Below are 19,184 nucleotides of genomic sequence, written 5' to 3'. Positions count from 1 at the left end.
AGTTTTTGGGCATTTCTTCCGAAAAGCACCTCCCAGGGAGCTCTGGTTTTTATTAGCAAGCTGCTCACTGTTTTGGAGACTGCTCTGATGATGTTGTTCAGATCAACTTTGCCTTGTTTCACTGCAGCATTTTTGTGAAAAGAATTGAAAAGGAACAGGCACATAAAAGCAAGGAATTTTCCACCCCTCCAAAGCTGACTGTGACCCCGCTGTTGTCCAGCATACTCCAAGGGCTGAGAGGAGCCACCATCCCCACTCTATCACTAGACTTTTGTAAACAGAAGAGGCCTGAGGCTTGTGCTATTTTAAGAGTTTTGCACAAACACAGCATTTCTCATGTGTCATGGTTTAACCCCAGCCAGCAACTAAGCACCACACAGCCGCTCGCTCACTCCCCCCCGGTGAGATGGGGGAGAGAATCGGAAGAGTAAAAGTGAGAAAACTCATGGGTTGAGATAAAGACAGTTTAATAGGTAAAGCAAAATCCGCGCACACAAGCAAAGCAAAGCAAGGAATTCATTCACTGCTTCCCAGGGGCAGGCAGGTGTTCAGCCATCCCCAGGAAAGCAGGGCTCCATCACGCGTAACAGTTACTTGGGAAGACAAACGCCATCACTCCGAACGTCCCCCCCTTCCTTCTTCTTCCCCCCAGCTTATATACTGAGCATGATGTCATACGGTATGGAATAGCCCTTTGGCCAGTCTGGGTCAGCTGTCCTAGCGATGCTCCCTCCCAGCTTCTTATGCACCTGGCAGAGCACAAGAAGCTAAAAAGTCCTTGACTGGTGTAAACTCTGCTCAGCAAGAACCAAAACATCAGTGTGTTATCAACATTATTCTCATCCTAAATCCAAAACACAGCACTCTACCAGCTACTAAGAAGAAAATTAACTCTATCCCAGCTGAAACCAGGACATCATGTTGTAAAAGCATGGTTTGATAGAGGTTTACATTAGTGTCTGACCAGAGCTTGAGTATACACAGGCCTACTTTCTTTTCTTTTTCAGCTATGAACTGAGGGTAATAATCTGGAATACCGAGGATGTAATTCTAGAGGATGAAAATATCTTTACGGGGCAAAAATCAAGTGATATCTATGTAAAAGGGTAAGTTCTTCAGGACTTGTCTTCAAAAGAACCTGTAGTGTTTCATTCAAAATCGGATGGAAAAATTGTGTTGTGAGAATATCTGATAAGCTATTTCTGTGACCTTGGCACTTTGCTCTAAATGCCTGCCCATATTACTCATCTATAGTGGATACTGCTTCTTTTTTTTTTTTTTTCCCCTCTTAAAATCAAGTAATTGTAAAATGGCAGTAGTCGTGGCACTCAGGCAGAGATGGCACAAGAAGAGAACCAAGCCCACAGTTTAGCTAACAGAGATCAAACACTTACAGAACTTGAACTGTAAGAGTTTACACAGATGCAGAGAGGTTTGATATAATCAGAGAAAAGGTAACTATGACCACAACAGAAGCAAGAAAGCATATGTTTGCCAGGCTATTTCTATTGGAAATATTCTCTAACCTCATGTGGGGAGCATGTGTGGGTGAATGACCATGGCCGTGCTGAGGGGAACATCACGTGGGCACTTTCTGCTCTCCATCTCCTTCCTGCTGCAGCCAAAACATCTGTGATGGCTTCACAGATGTTACTGGTATAATCAGTAAGCCCTATCACATAAAATGAAAAGAGAGTGAAAGGGGAGCTTGACACTCAAACCAGCTCTTTCCTGAGATTATAGAAGGTTACTTCTAAAATTACTTGCCTGTTTTGCAGTACTGCTTTGCGCTTGCTGCTTCTGAGCAGGGTCTGAACACAAGTACCAGAGAGGGGTGGGGGGAAATTATGGCGTAAGTGGCTGTAGGAGGTATTGTAAATCTCAGGTGTGAGACCGGTCTTAGATTTCTTGCCGTGTTTCCACTACTAGAGAGTGAGATTAATATGCCAATATGAATTGTGTCAATATGAAGTCCTGGAAAGATCTGAATTTGTAGAGCACTAGGCATATGGAAAAGTGAATTTCCCGAAAAAGCTGTTGCAGTATTGCCAGTGACCAAATGCGAAGAGCTGGAGGAGGGAGCACTGGGACTGATGGAGCAGGGAAGGGAGGATGTTTTCCACTTTGCAGGTTCTGAAAATCACACAAACATAATAAGAAATCCAAAGTAAGCGTAAGGACAGGGCAGTCTGGTAGCAGCTCTTACGCCTGTGTAGGGTATATCTACAAGCATTTTACCAGGGAAATTTGCGTTGGCTCTGACCAAGCTGTGTGGGGCACCAGGAGTGGTACCCCTCGTCTGGAGTAGGTGATATTAGCCCCGGTGAAGCATGCACTAATACAACCATATGGCCCCCAGCATGCTGCAAGCGTGGTTATTGCCCACACTGGCTGAGCAAACCTCCCTTGCAGTTCCCTGAGAGGAGCTACTCTGAAATCACTGGTGTTCACACAGATATATCCAACTTAGCAGTAAACCAACGTACTCAGAGCAGTAGCAGAGTAGCTCTGAGAGCACAAAATTGAGGAAATAAATAGGGAGCCAGCCTTTGTGCTGAGCTGTGTGATAACATGAGGACATCACTATCAATGCCAGAGCGGTCTGACAGGGAAAGCCAGGAGTGGATAACTTTTTGCTTCTGTGCCTTAATGATGAAGACACAAATCTCATTATGTTCACACACTGTGTGTGGCACTGAATCTGTCACCAGGCATGGATTTGCACTGGGGGCAGTACCGTGCTTGGGATTGCTACTGATTTTCCCAATTCCTTTTTGAAATAATGGGGCTTGCAGGGGAAAAGCCACTCTGGATGCAGCGCAAAAATGCTAATCTTTACTCAAGCTGTGATAAATCATCTTCAGAACTAAAACATACCTAGGTGGATCATTACCTTGATGGTGCTCTTCAGAAAAGAAGATTATATTTAGGAAAGTGTTGTCCTTTTGTAACATAGCATTGCATATCAGATGTTGTGCACACTGTAGCAGAAACCAAGAGGAAGTCACCAGAAAAAACAAGGAGACAGGTTAATTTATTTATGGCATATTTATATTCCTAAACTGCAACTGCAAAGGGTTTAGACTCTAATACTGAGCACTTAAATCAGTCTTGGGACATTGACACAGAATTTATGAGTGTAGCACAACATGAATACAGGGCGGTTAGTAGTGGATAAAGGAATGATGCTGTCTTTGCATGTCCCAAACAAGACAGATGTCTTGGCCAATAGTAAATGGCCAACTGGTATTTTGGGGTCTGATCTAAATAAAAATCACATTCTCACTCTCAAATTTTGATCATCACTAGCCGCTGCTGCAGCCCCTGCCATGGCTCAGAGGTAGCTGAGATCCCCAAGCCAGGGCTGTCACTGAGTGTTGCAGTCCTGAACGGTGTGTTACCTAGTACTGGTTAGGGAGGAATTAGTAAGTTATCATGCCTGTAACTGAATAATGACAACCACAACTCCAGCTCCCCCCGTGACAGCAGTGTATTGCACTATGTTCTTGCCATAGGTGGATAAAGGGCCTGGAAGAGGACAAACAGGAGACAGACGTACATTACAACTCCTTGACAGGAGAGGGCAACTTCAACTGGCGCTTTGTGTTCCCGTTCTGCTATCTCCCAGCAGAGAAACAAATGGTGGTTAGTAAAAGAGAAAACATATTTTCCTTGGAAAAAACAGAGCGCAAAATACCTGCTGAACTGGTGCTGCAGGTGTGGGACTTCGAAAGACTCTCTTCAGATGATTTCTTGGGTAAGTATGCAATGAATCTGTCTGAACTTCACCTGAGGACTTGCCAGACCTGTATTTTATAGTGGTATGTACAAAGAGGTGTTTGAGATCCAACTTTTGCTTGTTTTTCTCTGAACTACCACATTGCAAACTTACTTACACATTTCTTGGAGAGGGAATAATTAGGAACTCAGATGAGACGATGTCAGGGCAATACAAATGAATGGCTTGTGGTGCAGAGAGATCCCTGGCTACGAAGCTTGGGCCCAAGCTGCTGCATTGCTCCATGTATCTTACCTGGAAGTTGCTGTTTGAGTGTGTTCATATCTGTCTGGTCTCTGAAGGTTGTCACACTACTTCTCCCTCCAGGAACTCTTGAACTGAACCTGAATGGGTTCCCTCGAGCAGCAAAGACAGCCAAGAGCTGTGACCTAGGCATGGTTGTGGCAGCAAGTGACGAAAAAAAGATCTCCATATTTCAGCAGAAGCGAGTCAGAGGCTGGTGGCCTTTCGTCAAAGCTGGGGAGCTCACGGTAGGCAGCTCATGACAGATGAACAGCTTTTCTCTGGGGCTGATATGCTCTGCTGAGCTCCTGAGACAGACAGATGCTAATTTTGCATGTGGCATCTGAAGAACCACCACCGCTGGCAATGCATAGGACTCCTCCAAATGCTTCAGTGGTCCGCCATAGATTTGGTTCAGATAATCCCAGGCAACCAGAGCACTTTGTACTTTTACTTTCCTGCTTTCTTCCACTGTTCGTCTCCCAGCACACCAGATGGGTAGAGTGGAAAATTAGGTGTTTCCAGCCAACTTTATGTCAGCTGAGGAAATCCTGGGAGGAATCTCACTTGCTTATTTATTTCTTTTCTATTTATTTCTCACTTCAACCAGGGTGAAGGAACTGATTTTGGAGTCTACCATTATTGTCCTTGCTAGTGACACAGCTCAAGTAGAAAGAGCACAGTTCTCTCTTCCTGTTGAAGTGTGCTCACTAAGCCAATATTTTTTTGGTTTAGTGGCAGGATACAATTGGTATAAAGGAATGCAAAGGATAATGACAGCTTCCCCCAAACTCTACAAGACTTGTTATGTTAGAAGTATCATCCTAAGAAGAACATACATGCTGTCCCACAAATTTTCATTTACCTGAAGCCTCTAGCATAACAAGGCTTGCAGCAGGGTGTAAATCTTACTCAGTGTGTACCTAGCTATTTATCTCAGAGTTTTCTGCTGCAGCCTCTCTTCATAATGTTGTAGTGCTTTCTGTGTATAATCTGGAGCTACACTGAAATTCTCAGTGTTTAACACAACTTCTCCATTTTCCCTGTCTTTAAGGCTTCTTTGTACTGTTACAGCAGTACAGGGATCCTCAGTGTAAGTGAAAGACAGCTCTGCTCCTCTGTTTCTTAGGTGGAGTGCATGTATCTAGGCATGAAGTAAATCCCAATAGTTAACTCTGCACAGATCACTTTGGGATCTTGGATCCGAACCTGGGCATCCGTGCAGCCCAGTTCTGGGATTAGTGTGGTTAGTTACAGAAAAGATATTTATGAGCCTGGAAGAAAACATACTACCTGTCTTTCCTCATGGCCCTTGAGCATAAGTCAGGAATTTGGTGCTTGGGTTTTCCTTTGTGCTTTCTCTTTATCTGCAAAGACTTCCTCTTATTTTCTTTAATCAAATTCCTTCACCCTCAGCTCATTTTGTAATTTCTCCACAAGCTGAATCCTGCTGTGATTTAATTATAAAAACCCAGGATTGGATGCTTACGTACCATCTCTCTGATCCAGGGCAAAGTGGAAGCTGAGTTTCACTTAGTCACAGCAGAAGAAGCTGAGAAGAATCCAGTAGGCAAAGCTCGAAAGGAGCCTGAGCCCTTGGAAAAACCCAAGTGAGTAGGAGCACACTCGTTAAACAAGCTGGGGCAGGGGCGTTCAGCAGGAGATAAGGAAGAGCAGGTCTCCTTGCTCCTCTCCTGACTTTTCTCCTTTTTCCTGCTGTAACTTTGAGCGAGCCATTTGGCAACTTGTGCATCAGTGGGTTCCCTCGTGACGGGGGGGCAGCTGGCACTCATAGTTGGCAGCACCTTCCAGGCTAGCAGAAATGCCTTCCTCTGGAAGCCAAAATAAATCTGCCCATTTGTCCTCAACTATAGTTCATATGTGGGCTCATTCCATAGCTGACCTGGCACATGATAACCTCTTAAACCATCATAACTTATGCATAGATGGATGATATTTATTATATTAAGAGGATAATTATAAGCCATTAATGTTTAAGTGCTTTGAAATGACTGTATGAAATATTTCCTCTGTCTAGTTGTTTTTTTAATATGACCATTAGGAGACAGAGCCTTAGTATTAAGAAACAAGAACTTTGGGTATTAGGAAAAATTCCTTCAGTGAAAGGGTTGTCAAGCATTGGAACAGGCTGCCCAGGGAAGTGGTTCAGTCACCATCCCTTCAGGTATTTAAAAGGCTTGTAGATGTGGCTCTTTTAGGGACATGGTTTAGTGGTGGACTTGGTAGTGTTAGGTTTACGGTTGGACTCAGTGATCTTAAGTGTCTCTTCCAACCTAAATGATTCTGTGTTTCTGTGATTCTATGATTCTAAGAATTACCTGTACACATTTAAAGGTGTCTTAGTTGCTGCATATCCACGGAAAACTGACTTATGCTTACATCTAGTTATTTTTGCAGGAATTAATCACTTTCAGATAAAGCACATAAAACATGAAAATCGGGTCATACAGGAATGATACAACTTTAACAAATCTATCTCTAATTTTTTGGTACTTCATAATCAAAGAATGAAGATGCTTATTTTTCATCATAAGACTTTTTAATGAGGACATTTTAAGTGGTTTGACAAAGGCAGATGACCTAGAAGGAGCATTTTGTCCTTCAGTATTTGTCACATTAAAAAAATATTATCAGCTGAGATTTTTGCATTCAGAAAAAAATGTACTTCTAATCTATTTTGGCTCAAGTACTTTGTTCTACTAAAGTAATGAGCTAGATTAAAAAAAAAAAAAAACAAAAAAAAAAAAAAACAAAAAACAAGAGAGAGAAACTGATGTTGTATTTCCTGTTACCAAAGCTTCTAAAAATCAATTGCTAATCATAATGGTAATCATTGTACATTCTGTTTAATTTTGTTGGTTTGAAATATATCTCAGGATAAAATGAAAAAGGAGAAAACAGCATAAAGGTGGAATTGCCAATACCTCTACAAAGGGTATAAATTTAGCCTGAAAATTAGATGTATCAGAGACTTGTTCAAAATTAGCCTTGGAAAGACTTCAATCAATCATTTCACCCAACATCTTTACTCAAAGGCAGGATGATCTATGCCTGACAGATGTCTGTATGAAAGATTCCCAATAATGGAAACTAAAGCAGTGTCTTAAAGAGAAGAGAGGACTAGGACAGCTCTGAAATACATCTGGTGGGAAGCAATCAGCCTAGGCAGTTTTAAGAGGGAGTGCAGTGTGTAATAGAAAGATTACATGTCCAGAAGGTTGTCAACAGGACGTGCAAAGGCACCCTCTCATTTTCCTCTCATTTTTTCAAGCCCAGCCCATGCACAGCAGGCAGCCTGGGGCTCCAGGGCTCCCTGCATTTTCACCTCAAGGGCATTTTATCTGCAAATGTGCTGTTGGGCCAAAAGGTTGTCACTAGCCTGGTGGCCCCTTTTCTGCTGCACAGACAGCCTGGAGGTGTTTTGACCCAGAAGCCACAAAACCAGAGTCTTCCTCCAGATCTTGCACAGAGGCTCCACATCTAGGTTTTTATGATGAAATACATGGTGAACACATGCCTCAACCCAGTTCTACTCTTAATTGAGATATATGCCTCAATTAAATTAAAATTAGGAATCCCATTTACCTAACACATATACCTTAAGATGGGAGCTGGGGAAAGAGATGGATCGTCCTCTAGAAGGTCCTTCCTCTACACATGCAGACAGCTCACATGACTGACCAGGCTGGGCATCTAAGTTTTAAAGTTAGGCAAAATAAATCCTGAGGTTACTAAAGCAATATCAGCATGTGGATAGTAAATACTATTTTAGCTAGACGCTCACTTACTGGAAAGAAAATAAACTCATAGCTGAAGACATTAAGACATAAGGCTGGTACCAGCTCAGTGCCCCCGAGTGATGGAATATGTGGTTCATACATGCAGAGCAGTCAAAATCAACTCAGAGAGAAGAGATAACTGTTTCTGCACTTCAAATGAGTTCTCTTCAGCAACAATTGGATCTCAAGAGGCTTTGTGTCATGACCTCCATATCTCTATGCTAGTACTGTAGGTTCACATTTTTTTTGCTAATCATGTAGGCTCACACAGAGGAGCAGAGTAATTTTCAGATTGTTTTGCATAATTAAGTTTTTAAGTTAAGAAACAAAATAATTTCAAAACCAAAATTATCTTCTAGGAGCTACTAAATGATAGCAGACTCTTTAATGTACCAAAGCAAAGGCGGACAAAGATTAAATGTCTGGGAACTAAAGAGAAACATGCAAATGAGAAATAAGGTTCAGTGAGTGTAGTATCCTGCTGGCCAAAGCACCATGAGGTTATCCATGTCTTCATCTCTGCCGATCAAGACAGGATGCTTTTCTGGATGTTATAACAAGTACGCTGCTATAACTGCTACCAAATTCTATTGCCTATGTTGCAAATTAGATGAGCAAGAGTCTGGCTTTTTTTCCCTGTGTTTAAAGGTTATGAAAAGCCCTAAAGCAGTTGGAACATACAGACTAATGGTTTTGTTACTCAAGTCTGTGATTCAGTAAGTTTTATTCTTTAGAGTATCCATTTTTTAGTAATTCCTTTTAACCTGGAGGTTAAATTACTTTGTTGATTTATTTCTGAGTCATTTCCATCTCAGTAAAAAACACAGTCTTTAATTAAAAGATATTCAGTTGGCCTTTTAGATTTATAGACTTTCTGTCACAGTGGCATTCACTTCCACATGCTGAATCCTGAATTCTCCAGATGACTAAGACGTTGCTTAAATTCCTTAAACAGCTTTCTGGAGTGAGACACAGCCATCACTTTTTGTGACCCTCATTCTTAATTTCATTCTCTTTACTGCTGCACCATCTGCACAATTACAGTGATCTAGGATACGAAAGACAACATGTGCCCAATGTTGCAGGTGTTAATGTTGCTCCACACCACTGTACTCTGCAGGTCACCCCATCATACAAAGCCGACAGATGTTGCCTCAGGTCATCACAGGGGTAGGGCTGTTGAAGTCAGAGACATAGTGACCTCCCAAACTGTCGCATGCCAGAGGAGGCACTATGCCAACATTTTTCCTAAGGAGAACATTGTTTTCCTCTCTGTATGCAGCCAGCTTTGCTATACAGTGTAAAGAAACACTTGGTTATGGAGGAGAATACGACATGTGGCAACATTTGGAATAAAATTAGGATTGTGGAGTGCAGATATTCTCCACCAGAAGAAGGTGGCTCTTCTTTATGTACCCAGGCAAACTACCTAGATTTCAGGCTTCATCTCATCTCCTGTTTTCAGGAGGCCTGTTTTAAATTTCCTTCTGAAAATATGCCATTTTGGGCCATATGCCAGGCCTGAGCTGGTCTGTCTCTTATGGCACCATGACTATCATTGAGCAATCAGATTTTTTGTAGTGGCTCATTACTCCTTTTACAACGCTAAATTCCTTACAATGATTAGAAAGCTTTTGTACTCAAGTTCAAGACACCTGCATTTCTTCTTTAGGATTTGTCATGATCTTGTCTGTAACTTTGAACCCCATATCTTGCCTTAAATTGGAGTAGTTATGAAGTGTGAACTGCAATTTCATTCTGAGTGGTGTGTGGATCTTGGGCTCAGGGACGGATGGAAGAAGAGTGACCCAGTAGTATGTGAAACTTGTGGAAGTTCCCTCTAAACTCTTTAGTGGGTTCCCAGGAGTTAAAGGTCCTTTTTAGACTCAAATATATATTTTGCAATGCGGTAGCTTTGCAAATAGCTGGATCTGCCTTTACAAAAGTTTTTCTCTTTTTCTTTCTTCCCCTTTAGCCGACCAGACACATCCTTCTCTTGGTTTGTAAATCCCTTCAAGTGTTTGTATCACCTGATCTGGAGAAATTACAAGAAGTACATCATAATTGGCATAATTCTGCTTATTCTCATTGTCTTCCTGGTGCTCTTCATCTACACGCTGCCAGGTGCAATCAGTCATAGGATAGTTGTAGGATGAGCACAGGTTATGGCTCTCATTGTAGCCAATCATATACTAACACTTCAGTTAAAAATAAAAGTCAGGCATACAGAATTAATCAACTTGAAACACATCTCATTCCTTGTAAAAAGAAAACATAACTATTCATATCAGAAACTGGAGCTCTCTTAGAATATTTTAATATCTTTGGCTGCTCATTCAGACCCAGCTTTAATGTGCATTTTCATTAACATGCTGCTGCAGCTTTATTGACGATGAAAGTTTGATTCTGCACCTAAAATTGAGTTTGAAAGTAAATTCCTTAATGCTATGCAGAAACTGATTTGTCAGTCAAGTTTTTATTATTGTGGACAAATGATTAAATATTAAGAGCAAAATCTGTACTCAAAGGTAAATGTATAGTTCAGTCTTTGCATAGTTTTGTAATTAATTATTTGAACTATTTTTCAATGACCTTATAATGGCATGATTATTTTGAGATAAAAGGTTTATTAAAAAAAAAAATCCAAGGTTAAATTGTCTCATTTGGTGTCATGTGCAGAATTCACCCTGCACCTCTCAGTAGGAGCTCTGTGCTCTATAAGGACATCTCACACACTTATAAATGAGGTAAGTGTTGGTGACGGGGGGAGGTAGAAGCAGAGATGGAAAGAACTTTTTTCAGGTGCAGTTTGAAAGTGCTGGAGGTCGCTGGAGGAGAGGGATCAGAAAGATGAAGACTCAGCCACAGGCACTGCGGTAGCAAATGATCCTTGCAAAGGAGAGGGAACAGGGAGAATCCTGCTGCTTGACGAGCAGAGGGAAAGAGGAATGGAAAAGAAAAAGGCTGCAGAGTGGAACAAATCATGAAGGATTAAAGAAAACAAGGAATAAAACCTTACACAGTCGTCAATGTGAAAATCCTCAGCCTACTTAAGAATACAGAAAACGCTGCAACCTATGTCATGCACAAGGAAAGGCTTGATAATGACCCCACTTGCTCTTAAAACGAGTGAATATGATTTGAAGTAGCTATACAAATCTCCTCTAGTCTCATCCATGGTTAGACATGTTGCAAAGGTGACCTTTGAGAAAATGGTTTCCTTCATGTTCTGCTCATACAAAGTGCGAGCACCCTTTGTAAATTTTAAAGTATCAAAAGGCAAGAAAAAGAAATCCGAGAAATGCTGATAATTTTACCAAGCTCAGGAATAGAAATGTAGGCATCTGCATCATTCTCAGAGGCCACTTCTATGGGAAGCTTGTGTGGTACTGCTTGTACCTGGCCTGTTAAGGCTGTGCAATGAGCCTCTGTGTTCCCCTCTGGCCTACAACACAGGTAATTGCATTATTCTGAAAAATAGATGTCAGTGAAACTTCCACAGAGAAAATATTTCACATTGAAAAAGCATTTTAGAGGCTTATTTTGGATGGGATGAATTGCTCTAAAAGTGCCTCTTCTTCATTCCACTGATGATAGAGGCAGATGGCTAAAGGCAGGCTGAAAGCATCCCATCCCCATCCCATCCAGCAGATTCTGACTCAGTATTTCTTCTAAATTTCATGTTCTGAATATAAAATAAATATAACTAAAGTATTTAGGTATGTATGTGAGTAATTACATTACAACTAGACATGTGGCAAAGGACCACATTGGATGGATTTCATTGTTGGGCTATTTTCCTTTAGAAGTGTATTTAATATGACCAAGAAATTAGAACACAATTACATGGTTGAATCTGTACTAGTTAAACGTAGCAATGCAAGACAGTGATGTGGAAAGGTGCTGATCACCCTTGAGTCCCTCTTCCTCTCATATCCCTCTGCACTGGGCCCTCGTCTGGTGCCGTCTCTGCTTACACAACGTGTGACACATTCCTCTGACACCCCTTGTTTTTCAATTTTGTGCTATTTCGGAATTGAGCTGGTATGAAACAGAAAAGGAAATGTTATTTCTCCTAATATGTCTCACCCTACCATTAATTTTGGAAATGCAATTTAAAAGCTCCAATAAGAGCAAACAATAAAATTATTTTGGTGCAAAATGTGGGGGATGAATTGTGACGACTGGAGTACATTGTGACAGCCATAAAGGCAATGCCTCTGATTTTTTTCCAGTGTGTCAGGGCAGTAGGCCTGATCCTGCATGGCAGCTGCTGTGTCCTTCTGTCCTTACTCTGCTTGTTTGCCCTTGCTGCCATGGACTGTGTGAAGCACTGGACTGTGGCTTGAGCACCCTGCCCTTGCCAGAGGGTCCTCCTGCATGGCTCCAGGACCAAGCCTTGGCTCTGAACCCCAGCAGCAAGCACACAGTGGCAGCAGCACTGTTAGGACAAGATGGCTGAAATGACATCCCCCTCCAAGTCCTGGTCTGAGTCTGGATGAGCAGGGACCATGCAAAGACCCTGTCCCCCTTAGTTCCTTGCATCCCAGTGCAAATAGCCATCTCCTTCACCCCTGCTGCCCTGGGGTCTTCAATCCTCTGCAGCACGACCATTCCTGAGCCCCTTGTACTGCTGAACACTGAGGTCCCCTTACCCCTGCATAGCCCTGCAGTCTGGGCTAAAAAGGGCATCATGCAGCCAAAAAGCAAGCAAGCTAACACTTCCACAACTCCTCTTAAACAGCCTATCACTACACTCAACACATGTAGGTTGAGCTGGATAGCATTGTCTTATGGGACAAAGCTAAATCAAATACCTTTTCATGATCTTCCAGATGGCTGCAAAGTAGCTGGAGAGGTAGGGCTGTCAGTAAGTATTAAAGAGACAAAATATAGCAGCACTCAATGCTGGACTACTCATACAGATGCCAGATGTTACGGTTTTGCATCTTAAGTGAATTTATGATGACATGGGCTTTGTGGCTAATAGGGAGTGAGGTTTATACTGAGGATTGTTGTTATTGTCAAGGGTTCCTATCTATTTCATACAAAAAAAAGAGATCCTTATCCTGAGCAGTTATCTCAACATTAGTCTGCAATTATGCCGGCTCAATTTTGAGGCCAGCTGGTACAACTTGGAGTTTTACCAACTAGTTTCTGACCACAAATAGCTCATTAAATAGCTGAGTGCTACCATTGGCAAATACAAGATCTGTGGATATAAGATTGTGCTCTTGGAATGGGAATGCTAGCCAAGAATCCCAAAAATATTTGGAAATAATAGCCTACCACTGCTGATCTAAAAAGGCACGTCCTGCTTTGAGACATTTGGCTTGCAGCAATAAATACTGCTTTTTGCATATAAAAATCTTCTCAGGTGGGAGCAGATGTTATCCTTCTAGGGGGGCAAACCTGAAAGCGGGAAAGACTTATGCTGAACTGTTGAAGACAGACTCAAGTTTTGGGGTGTAATAATTTCTGAATGCGTAATTTCATGTACCCTGTGTTAGGTTTTTAGACGCAAACTCATCTCCTGCTGGTATTTAAAGAGCAGAGTGGGAACAGACTCCCATTATTTAATGTTGTGGAGCAAGTTGGGCATTGATCACCTCTTCCTGCTCTAGACTCCAGTTGTAGCTGATTCGACCTACGGGCACATCAAGATGGGTGACTGGGGGCAGACACCTCAGAGGGTTGTGCTGACCAGATTGAAGCCAGCTCTAGCCTGCAAACTTGCATTGGTGCCAAAGCCTTGCTGCTTTCAACAGGACACAGAGCCAATAGTGGCCTGGTGTCACCCACGCATGTGGTCATTGTTGTAGGTGGATGTGCTGCATTTTCAATCACCAGGCAAAACTTTGCACCAGAAGAAATATTGTACAGGTTTATAAATGCTACCAGCAGATGTCCAACAGCACAGTGGTAGAGATGGGGCAATGGGGAAGATGGACCTCTGCCTTGCTCTGATGATACAGCTGAAGAACATCTGAGTAAAGGAAATTGAAGGAATTATAAGAAGGAATTATAAGAAGGAATTATAAGAAGGAAAAACAAAGCAGAACCTAATCAAGATAGGATGTAAACCATGAGAAGAGGAATGGTTCTCTGCAGAGAAAAAGCTCAGCTCCAGGCATATTCACGGGCACACTAAAATGAAATCTTTATAAAACATTATTATTACATGAGTCAGAAGGAAGACACATTACTGCCATCGCAGAGCAGAGACGTGAAACCGCTCACTTTAACAGAGCAGGAGCAAAGCGATAGAAAATCACTATCAGATCTTTGCTGTCAGGGCCTCCCATAAAAGGGAACAATACTGAAAAAAAACACCAATGGATTACTGAATTGTGAGTCCTTGAGCAAAATATCTATTCATTTTACCTGTCATTTCTATTGGCTCCGTTCAGGAACATACAGTGGCATGGTAATACTACAGGTAAGAAAGAGCATGAAATGCTTAAGAAGCAGCAGAAGTTTTGAGCACATCCAGTAAAAGCAGACGGTTACCAGTAACACCAACACAGCGGGGTTTGCCGCAGTCTTGCCTGATTTCCTACTGTAAGAACAGAAAAGAGCTGTTATCACTGTTTTGGCTACATGATGACCAGATACATGACAGTAAAAGGTGGGTCTTATGGGTATTGACCTCTTTTGACAATTTTGCATTTCTATGTAGCTAATTAGAACAAAAAAAAAAAATCTTGTCTCACACTGCACAGTATAGCAGCTCCCAAAGAAAACACTTGCTATTCCTGACTCTTGCTACACAAGCCTGCAGTAAAAAAACATTTACCTGCATACGCTAAAGCTACCCCGGCCCAGCTGCTGAAGACCAGCTGTTTATGTGTGCTCGTCTGGAACACACTGCAGTGTGAAATGACCACTGGACTCACTGGGAGTTAAGGATGGGGCCACATGCAGCACCCATCACCAGCTAGTCCCAACTCATAACATCCCAGCCCATCACAAAACCCTCAGGAGAACTCAAGCATAGGCATCCCTCCACTGCCACCACAATTCAGGAGCTTAAACACCACAAGATAAAAACGGATGGAGGAAAAACCCCATCATTTCTAATTCCTGCTCCCTGTCCATTGAGTGAGGCAGAGAAAAGCAGCACTTAATTTCCCTGTGAGCCAAGTTGCCATCAAGCGCCCATCGATGCTGAGCTGGCCAGCAGAGCCAGGACAACCACAGCATCCCAAGCAGCCCCAGCTCTGGCAAGATGCAGCCCTGAGGCTGTGCTGGAGGATGAGGTTTCAAGCCCAGGCTCATGCTGGGCCAGCCAGGACATGCCTACCATCATCTGCAAAGTCATTTCTGCAGAACTCCCCAGGGCCCTGACAGTTTCTGTGTGTTGTGCAGCTAGTCTGCATTTCATATAGCGAGGCAGCATCCCAGCAGTGCGCAGGACCAGGCTGGTACATGGGTTGTCCAGATGGGCTACACTCGCACCTGCAGCTTAGTGCTCTCTCCAGAGACCTTCTCTGGAGATCTGTTTTCCTTTCTTTGCCATGTGGCCCCTTGGCGCTGGCATGGACCCCTTGGCAGCAGGTACATCCCTCTCCTCTCTTGATGTGACCTTGGCAAAGGGCTGATTTGCTTCTGCTGTGAATGAGGCAGCATGTCTGCCTCCCTCTCAAAATAAATGGGCTTGGGGGGGGGGGGGGGGGGGGTGTCATCTGACAACCTAGCTGATGGACAAATGTTTCCAGGTCCTGTGCTGAGAGCCATCACGCTCTGAGTGCGTGCTTGCCTCCCGCCCCACACCAGTATAAGCCAGGAGACTTGGGAGAGCCTCTGCAGCCACCATGAGAGGTGCTGGCAGGCTCACAGGAGCTGCACCAGCCCAGCCTGGCATGTTGGCCTTGCACTGCTCAGACTCTGGAAGAGCAGGACACAGAGGGGAGCAGGAGCATCAGAAGATCCCTTTCGCACATGGGAGAAACTCCAGCAACTCACACACTGTGCTTCTCATCAGAGATTTTCTAATTTGTTTCCACAGGAGAAGGAAGCTTTGCTGGCTATCATTTACGCAGTTCCTCCCATTTTCAAGGGAGCAATGGAAATACATGTTTTTACTGACTGCCCCAACCTTTTAGCCACCCCGTTGCAGCAGCTGGCATCTAATTTGCTGCTGGACCCCCCCAGCTGCTCATCCTGAACCTCAGCTCTCTCAAATGTATCAGTTGCAGAGCCGTGGTTGCACAGCCATGGTTGCACAGCCATGGTTGCCTCATAGCAGCTTGCACCTCCATACCAGTTCCGAAATGCCAGAAATGTCACAAAACAGCCAGCTCAGCCAGTCAATCCAGAGGAATTGTGACTGATTGAAAACAAACTATCAGCCTGTATCCTTGAAATGTTCCAGGGAGACTAAAGCCTTCAGGATAAACCAGGCTTCACCCAAGAGACAGAGCAGTCCTTCCCTGTGCAGGGACATGACCACGTGTCAGGCCGGGTGCTGGTGTTTGAATTCTCCATGTAGAAAAGCACCACAAATAGAGAGATCTGACATCATCTCCTGGCTCTGCCATGGACTCCTTTCTGCCTTTTTAAAGGGCACAGAGAGTCAGGTTTTCATGCAAACCATGAAAAGCATCAAGAACTGATTAAATCTGTAAAAGTTCACATGTAGAGACACCTAACTATTGACTAAATTGTGATGAAGGTGAAAGGACTGCTTTCAAAAATGTATCCTCCAATTTTCAGTCTGTAAGGAAGGGGTAAGTTTTTTTGAAATCATAGCCTTTTTATTTTCTTAGTTTCTTGCAAACATTTTAAAAAGTGAAGATAGAAATGGCAGAAATAGTGGATAGCGTACTCAATTAGTTTTGGTGGGATTACCGTACTGAGAGTGGCCATTCGCAGCTAGACTGCATTAATGTACTGAATATTGAATTTGTGTATTGGCAGAACAATTCATCCTACAAAGCAAAGGAAGGGGGAAAAGCTAAGTTCTAAAGTAGACTGTATACATCTTTATCCTGCAGTTATCATTCTTCTGAGACAACAAATTTGACAGCTCTGTGCCTCTTGGCAGACTTAATTCTCTGGTTTTTTTAAGGCCAATATGAAATAGCCTGGATCTCCTGGATTTGGGGAGTTGGGAATTTTTTATTTAGTATGTGGGTTTGTTTTGTTTTTTTTTTTCCCCCAAACTTTCTTGAAAGTTAAGATTCTGGACAAATTGAAGAGATTTTACCTGTAAAGAGATTTCTTTCCTACTCAGAAAAGTTTTGAAGGCATTATGGTTGATGTTCATGTGATCATAGCTCCAGAAGTTAGTTTATCTGGAGGTTCAATACCTGGGTTACACCTACCCCCTGGAGATCTCCCTTTTTACATTGCATGTATTAGACCATCTCAAGCCAGTCCTGGCACCTTGCAGTAAGTGCAAGGTGTCCTCCACTTCCACTCTGATTTCAGCACAAAAAAAGGTGGTCACCACCACTCAGGATATATTAAGGACATATCAGAAAAAGGAAGGCATTACCCAGACCTTTGAATTGTATTGCTCACCTAAAGGTACCCTAGAGCCTTTCATGTTTAACTATCACCACTCTGCTGTCCATATAGATAAGAGACAGTTGTATCCATCCTACATGGAATATTATTGTAGCCTTTCAGTACTTAAAGGGGGCCTACAAGAAAGATGGGGGATAGTCTTTTTAGCAAGGCCTGCTGTGACAGGACAAGGGGTTTTAAACTAAAAGAGGGTAGATTTAGGCTAGATATAAGGAAAAAAATTTTCACAATGAGGGTGGTGAAACACTGGACCAGGTTGCCCAGAGAGGTGGTAGATGCCCCATCCTTGGAAACATTCAAGGTCAGGCTGGATGGGGCTCTGAGCAACCTGATCTAGTTGAAGGTGCCCCTGCCAATTGCAGGAGGGATGGACTAGATGACTCTTAAAGGTGCCTTCCATCCCAAAGCATTCTGTGATTCTAATATTATAAATAAAATCTCCATCTCAGTGCACCGAATTGTTCCACAAAGCACAGAAATATCTTGTAACATTGCAGTTGCTAATGCTTCTGAGGTGTTTGTTGGGAAAGTGGTTTGGTCGGGGTTGTGAAGCCAGTGGGGTCGGGGGGGTCTGCAGGGGGCTGCCCTGCCCTGCTTTCTGCAGAATATTCTGTGCCTTGCTCCCAGCCCGTGAACTGCACTGCACCCAGCAGATTGGTCTTATAGTGACTATTGACTACAATAAAATAGCTTTTACGTTTGGAAGAAACAAATCCCCTGATGAGGTGGTATAAGAATTTGTTTCCTCCACACGTTAGTCACAGAAACAGCTTTTGATTACCAGGAAGAGCTCCTCATTGCTCTGCGTGCCGGCTGCAAGCTCCAAAAGGGATAGTTATGAGCTTGGCTGAATAGCTTGTTTGTCTTCAGCTCTGAACTGCAGAGTGCTGTCTCCTTCCAGACTAATTTATACGTTTTCTACCAGCTATTTGTGACTGGGGAAACGCTCAACCCAAGATCTGGTTCCAGGCTCCCAAACATTTGGTATTTGACAAACACTTCTCCCTTCCACTTTCTAATTAAGTCCCCATCTCAAAAGCAAGCAAACAACTTTTCACGTATTCCTGATGGAGAAAGAATGATTTATAGAAATCTTCCAGACTGCATCTCTTTTAATCACTTCTGCAAGCAGGTATGGAGACTAATCAGAGCTACATTAATTAGCAGAAACTATTCATCTTCTTCCTGGATGACTCTGCCATGGCTACAGGACTCCGCGGCAGTAACGGAGGCCACCTTCATTAAGATCAAGCTGGAAAGATCTTTGGCTGTTCCCTCTCTCCCACTGACTGAAGAGTTACCCTGGCTGAACTCCCTCTGATGACACTGACAGCTAATTAACAGCCTAATCCAGCACCCTGCTCTTTCAGAGTTACCTGCTCATCACAGCACAGAACTTTTTTCATATTGCAGCTCCTCAAAAAGGCTGTGCTTGACCTGCCGGCACAGGAGGACACCATTACCAGCAATGCCTCCCCCTTTTGCTGCACCGGTGGCTGGTACTGTTTGTGCAAGCAGCTGGCTCTTGCCAGCGAGCAAGATGGAAAGCAGCAAGTCCGCTGCATGCAACTGTTGGCTCAGAAGCTGGAGTGAAGGGGAGGCTGGCAGAGGGGAAGGAAACCATCTCCAGTTTCCATGTCCAGCCCCAGCCTGCATTTTCCTTTGCCATTCAGGCACTGAAAACATGGCAGACTTGCAGGTGGTATCTGCAGGTGCTATAAGACTTCTTCCCCAAATGTCTTTTAAGAAAGGCATGTACAGGAATTTGGCATCCATTAGTAGTCAAAATTGAGAGTCATTGGAGATTGGGAAATACTGTAATATATATTAAA

The 19,184-nt window shown here is 43.1% G+C and overlaps 1 protein-coding gene across 1 annotated transcript in view; it reads left to right on the top strand.

Annotated features, from left to right (window-relative positions):
- FER1L6 (fer-1 like family member 6) overlaps nt 1–9,977 on the top strand; it is a gene marked incomplete at both ends in the record, with an annotated part of 80,876 nt that extends 70,899 nt beyond the window's left edge. Inside the window, 5 exons of the mRNA XM_082315756.1 lie at nt 1,008–1,106; nt 3,516–3,757; nt 4,106–4,269; nt 5,531–5,631; nt 9,797–9,977. Coding sequence (XP_082171882.1) covers nt 1,008–1,106; nt 3,516–3,757; nt 4,106–4,269; nt 5,531–5,631; nt 9,797–9,977 — 787 coding nt within the window. The remainder of the gene's footprint in view (nt 1–1,007; nt 1,107–3,515; nt 3,758–4,105; nt 4,270–5,530; nt 5,632–9,796) is intronic.
- Between the last annotated feature and the right edge of the window lie 9,207 nt (nt 9,978–19,184).

This window comes from Platalea leucorodia (assembly GCF_965183815.1).
Source record: "Platalea leucorodia genome assembly, chromosome: 1".
Classification (NCBI taxonomy): Eukaryota; Metazoa; Chordata; class Aves; order Pelecaniformes; family Threskiornithidae; genus Platalea; species Platalea leucorodia.
Note: the sequence above shows the minus strand (reverse complement) of the source record. Positions and strands in the feature narration are given on the sequence as shown.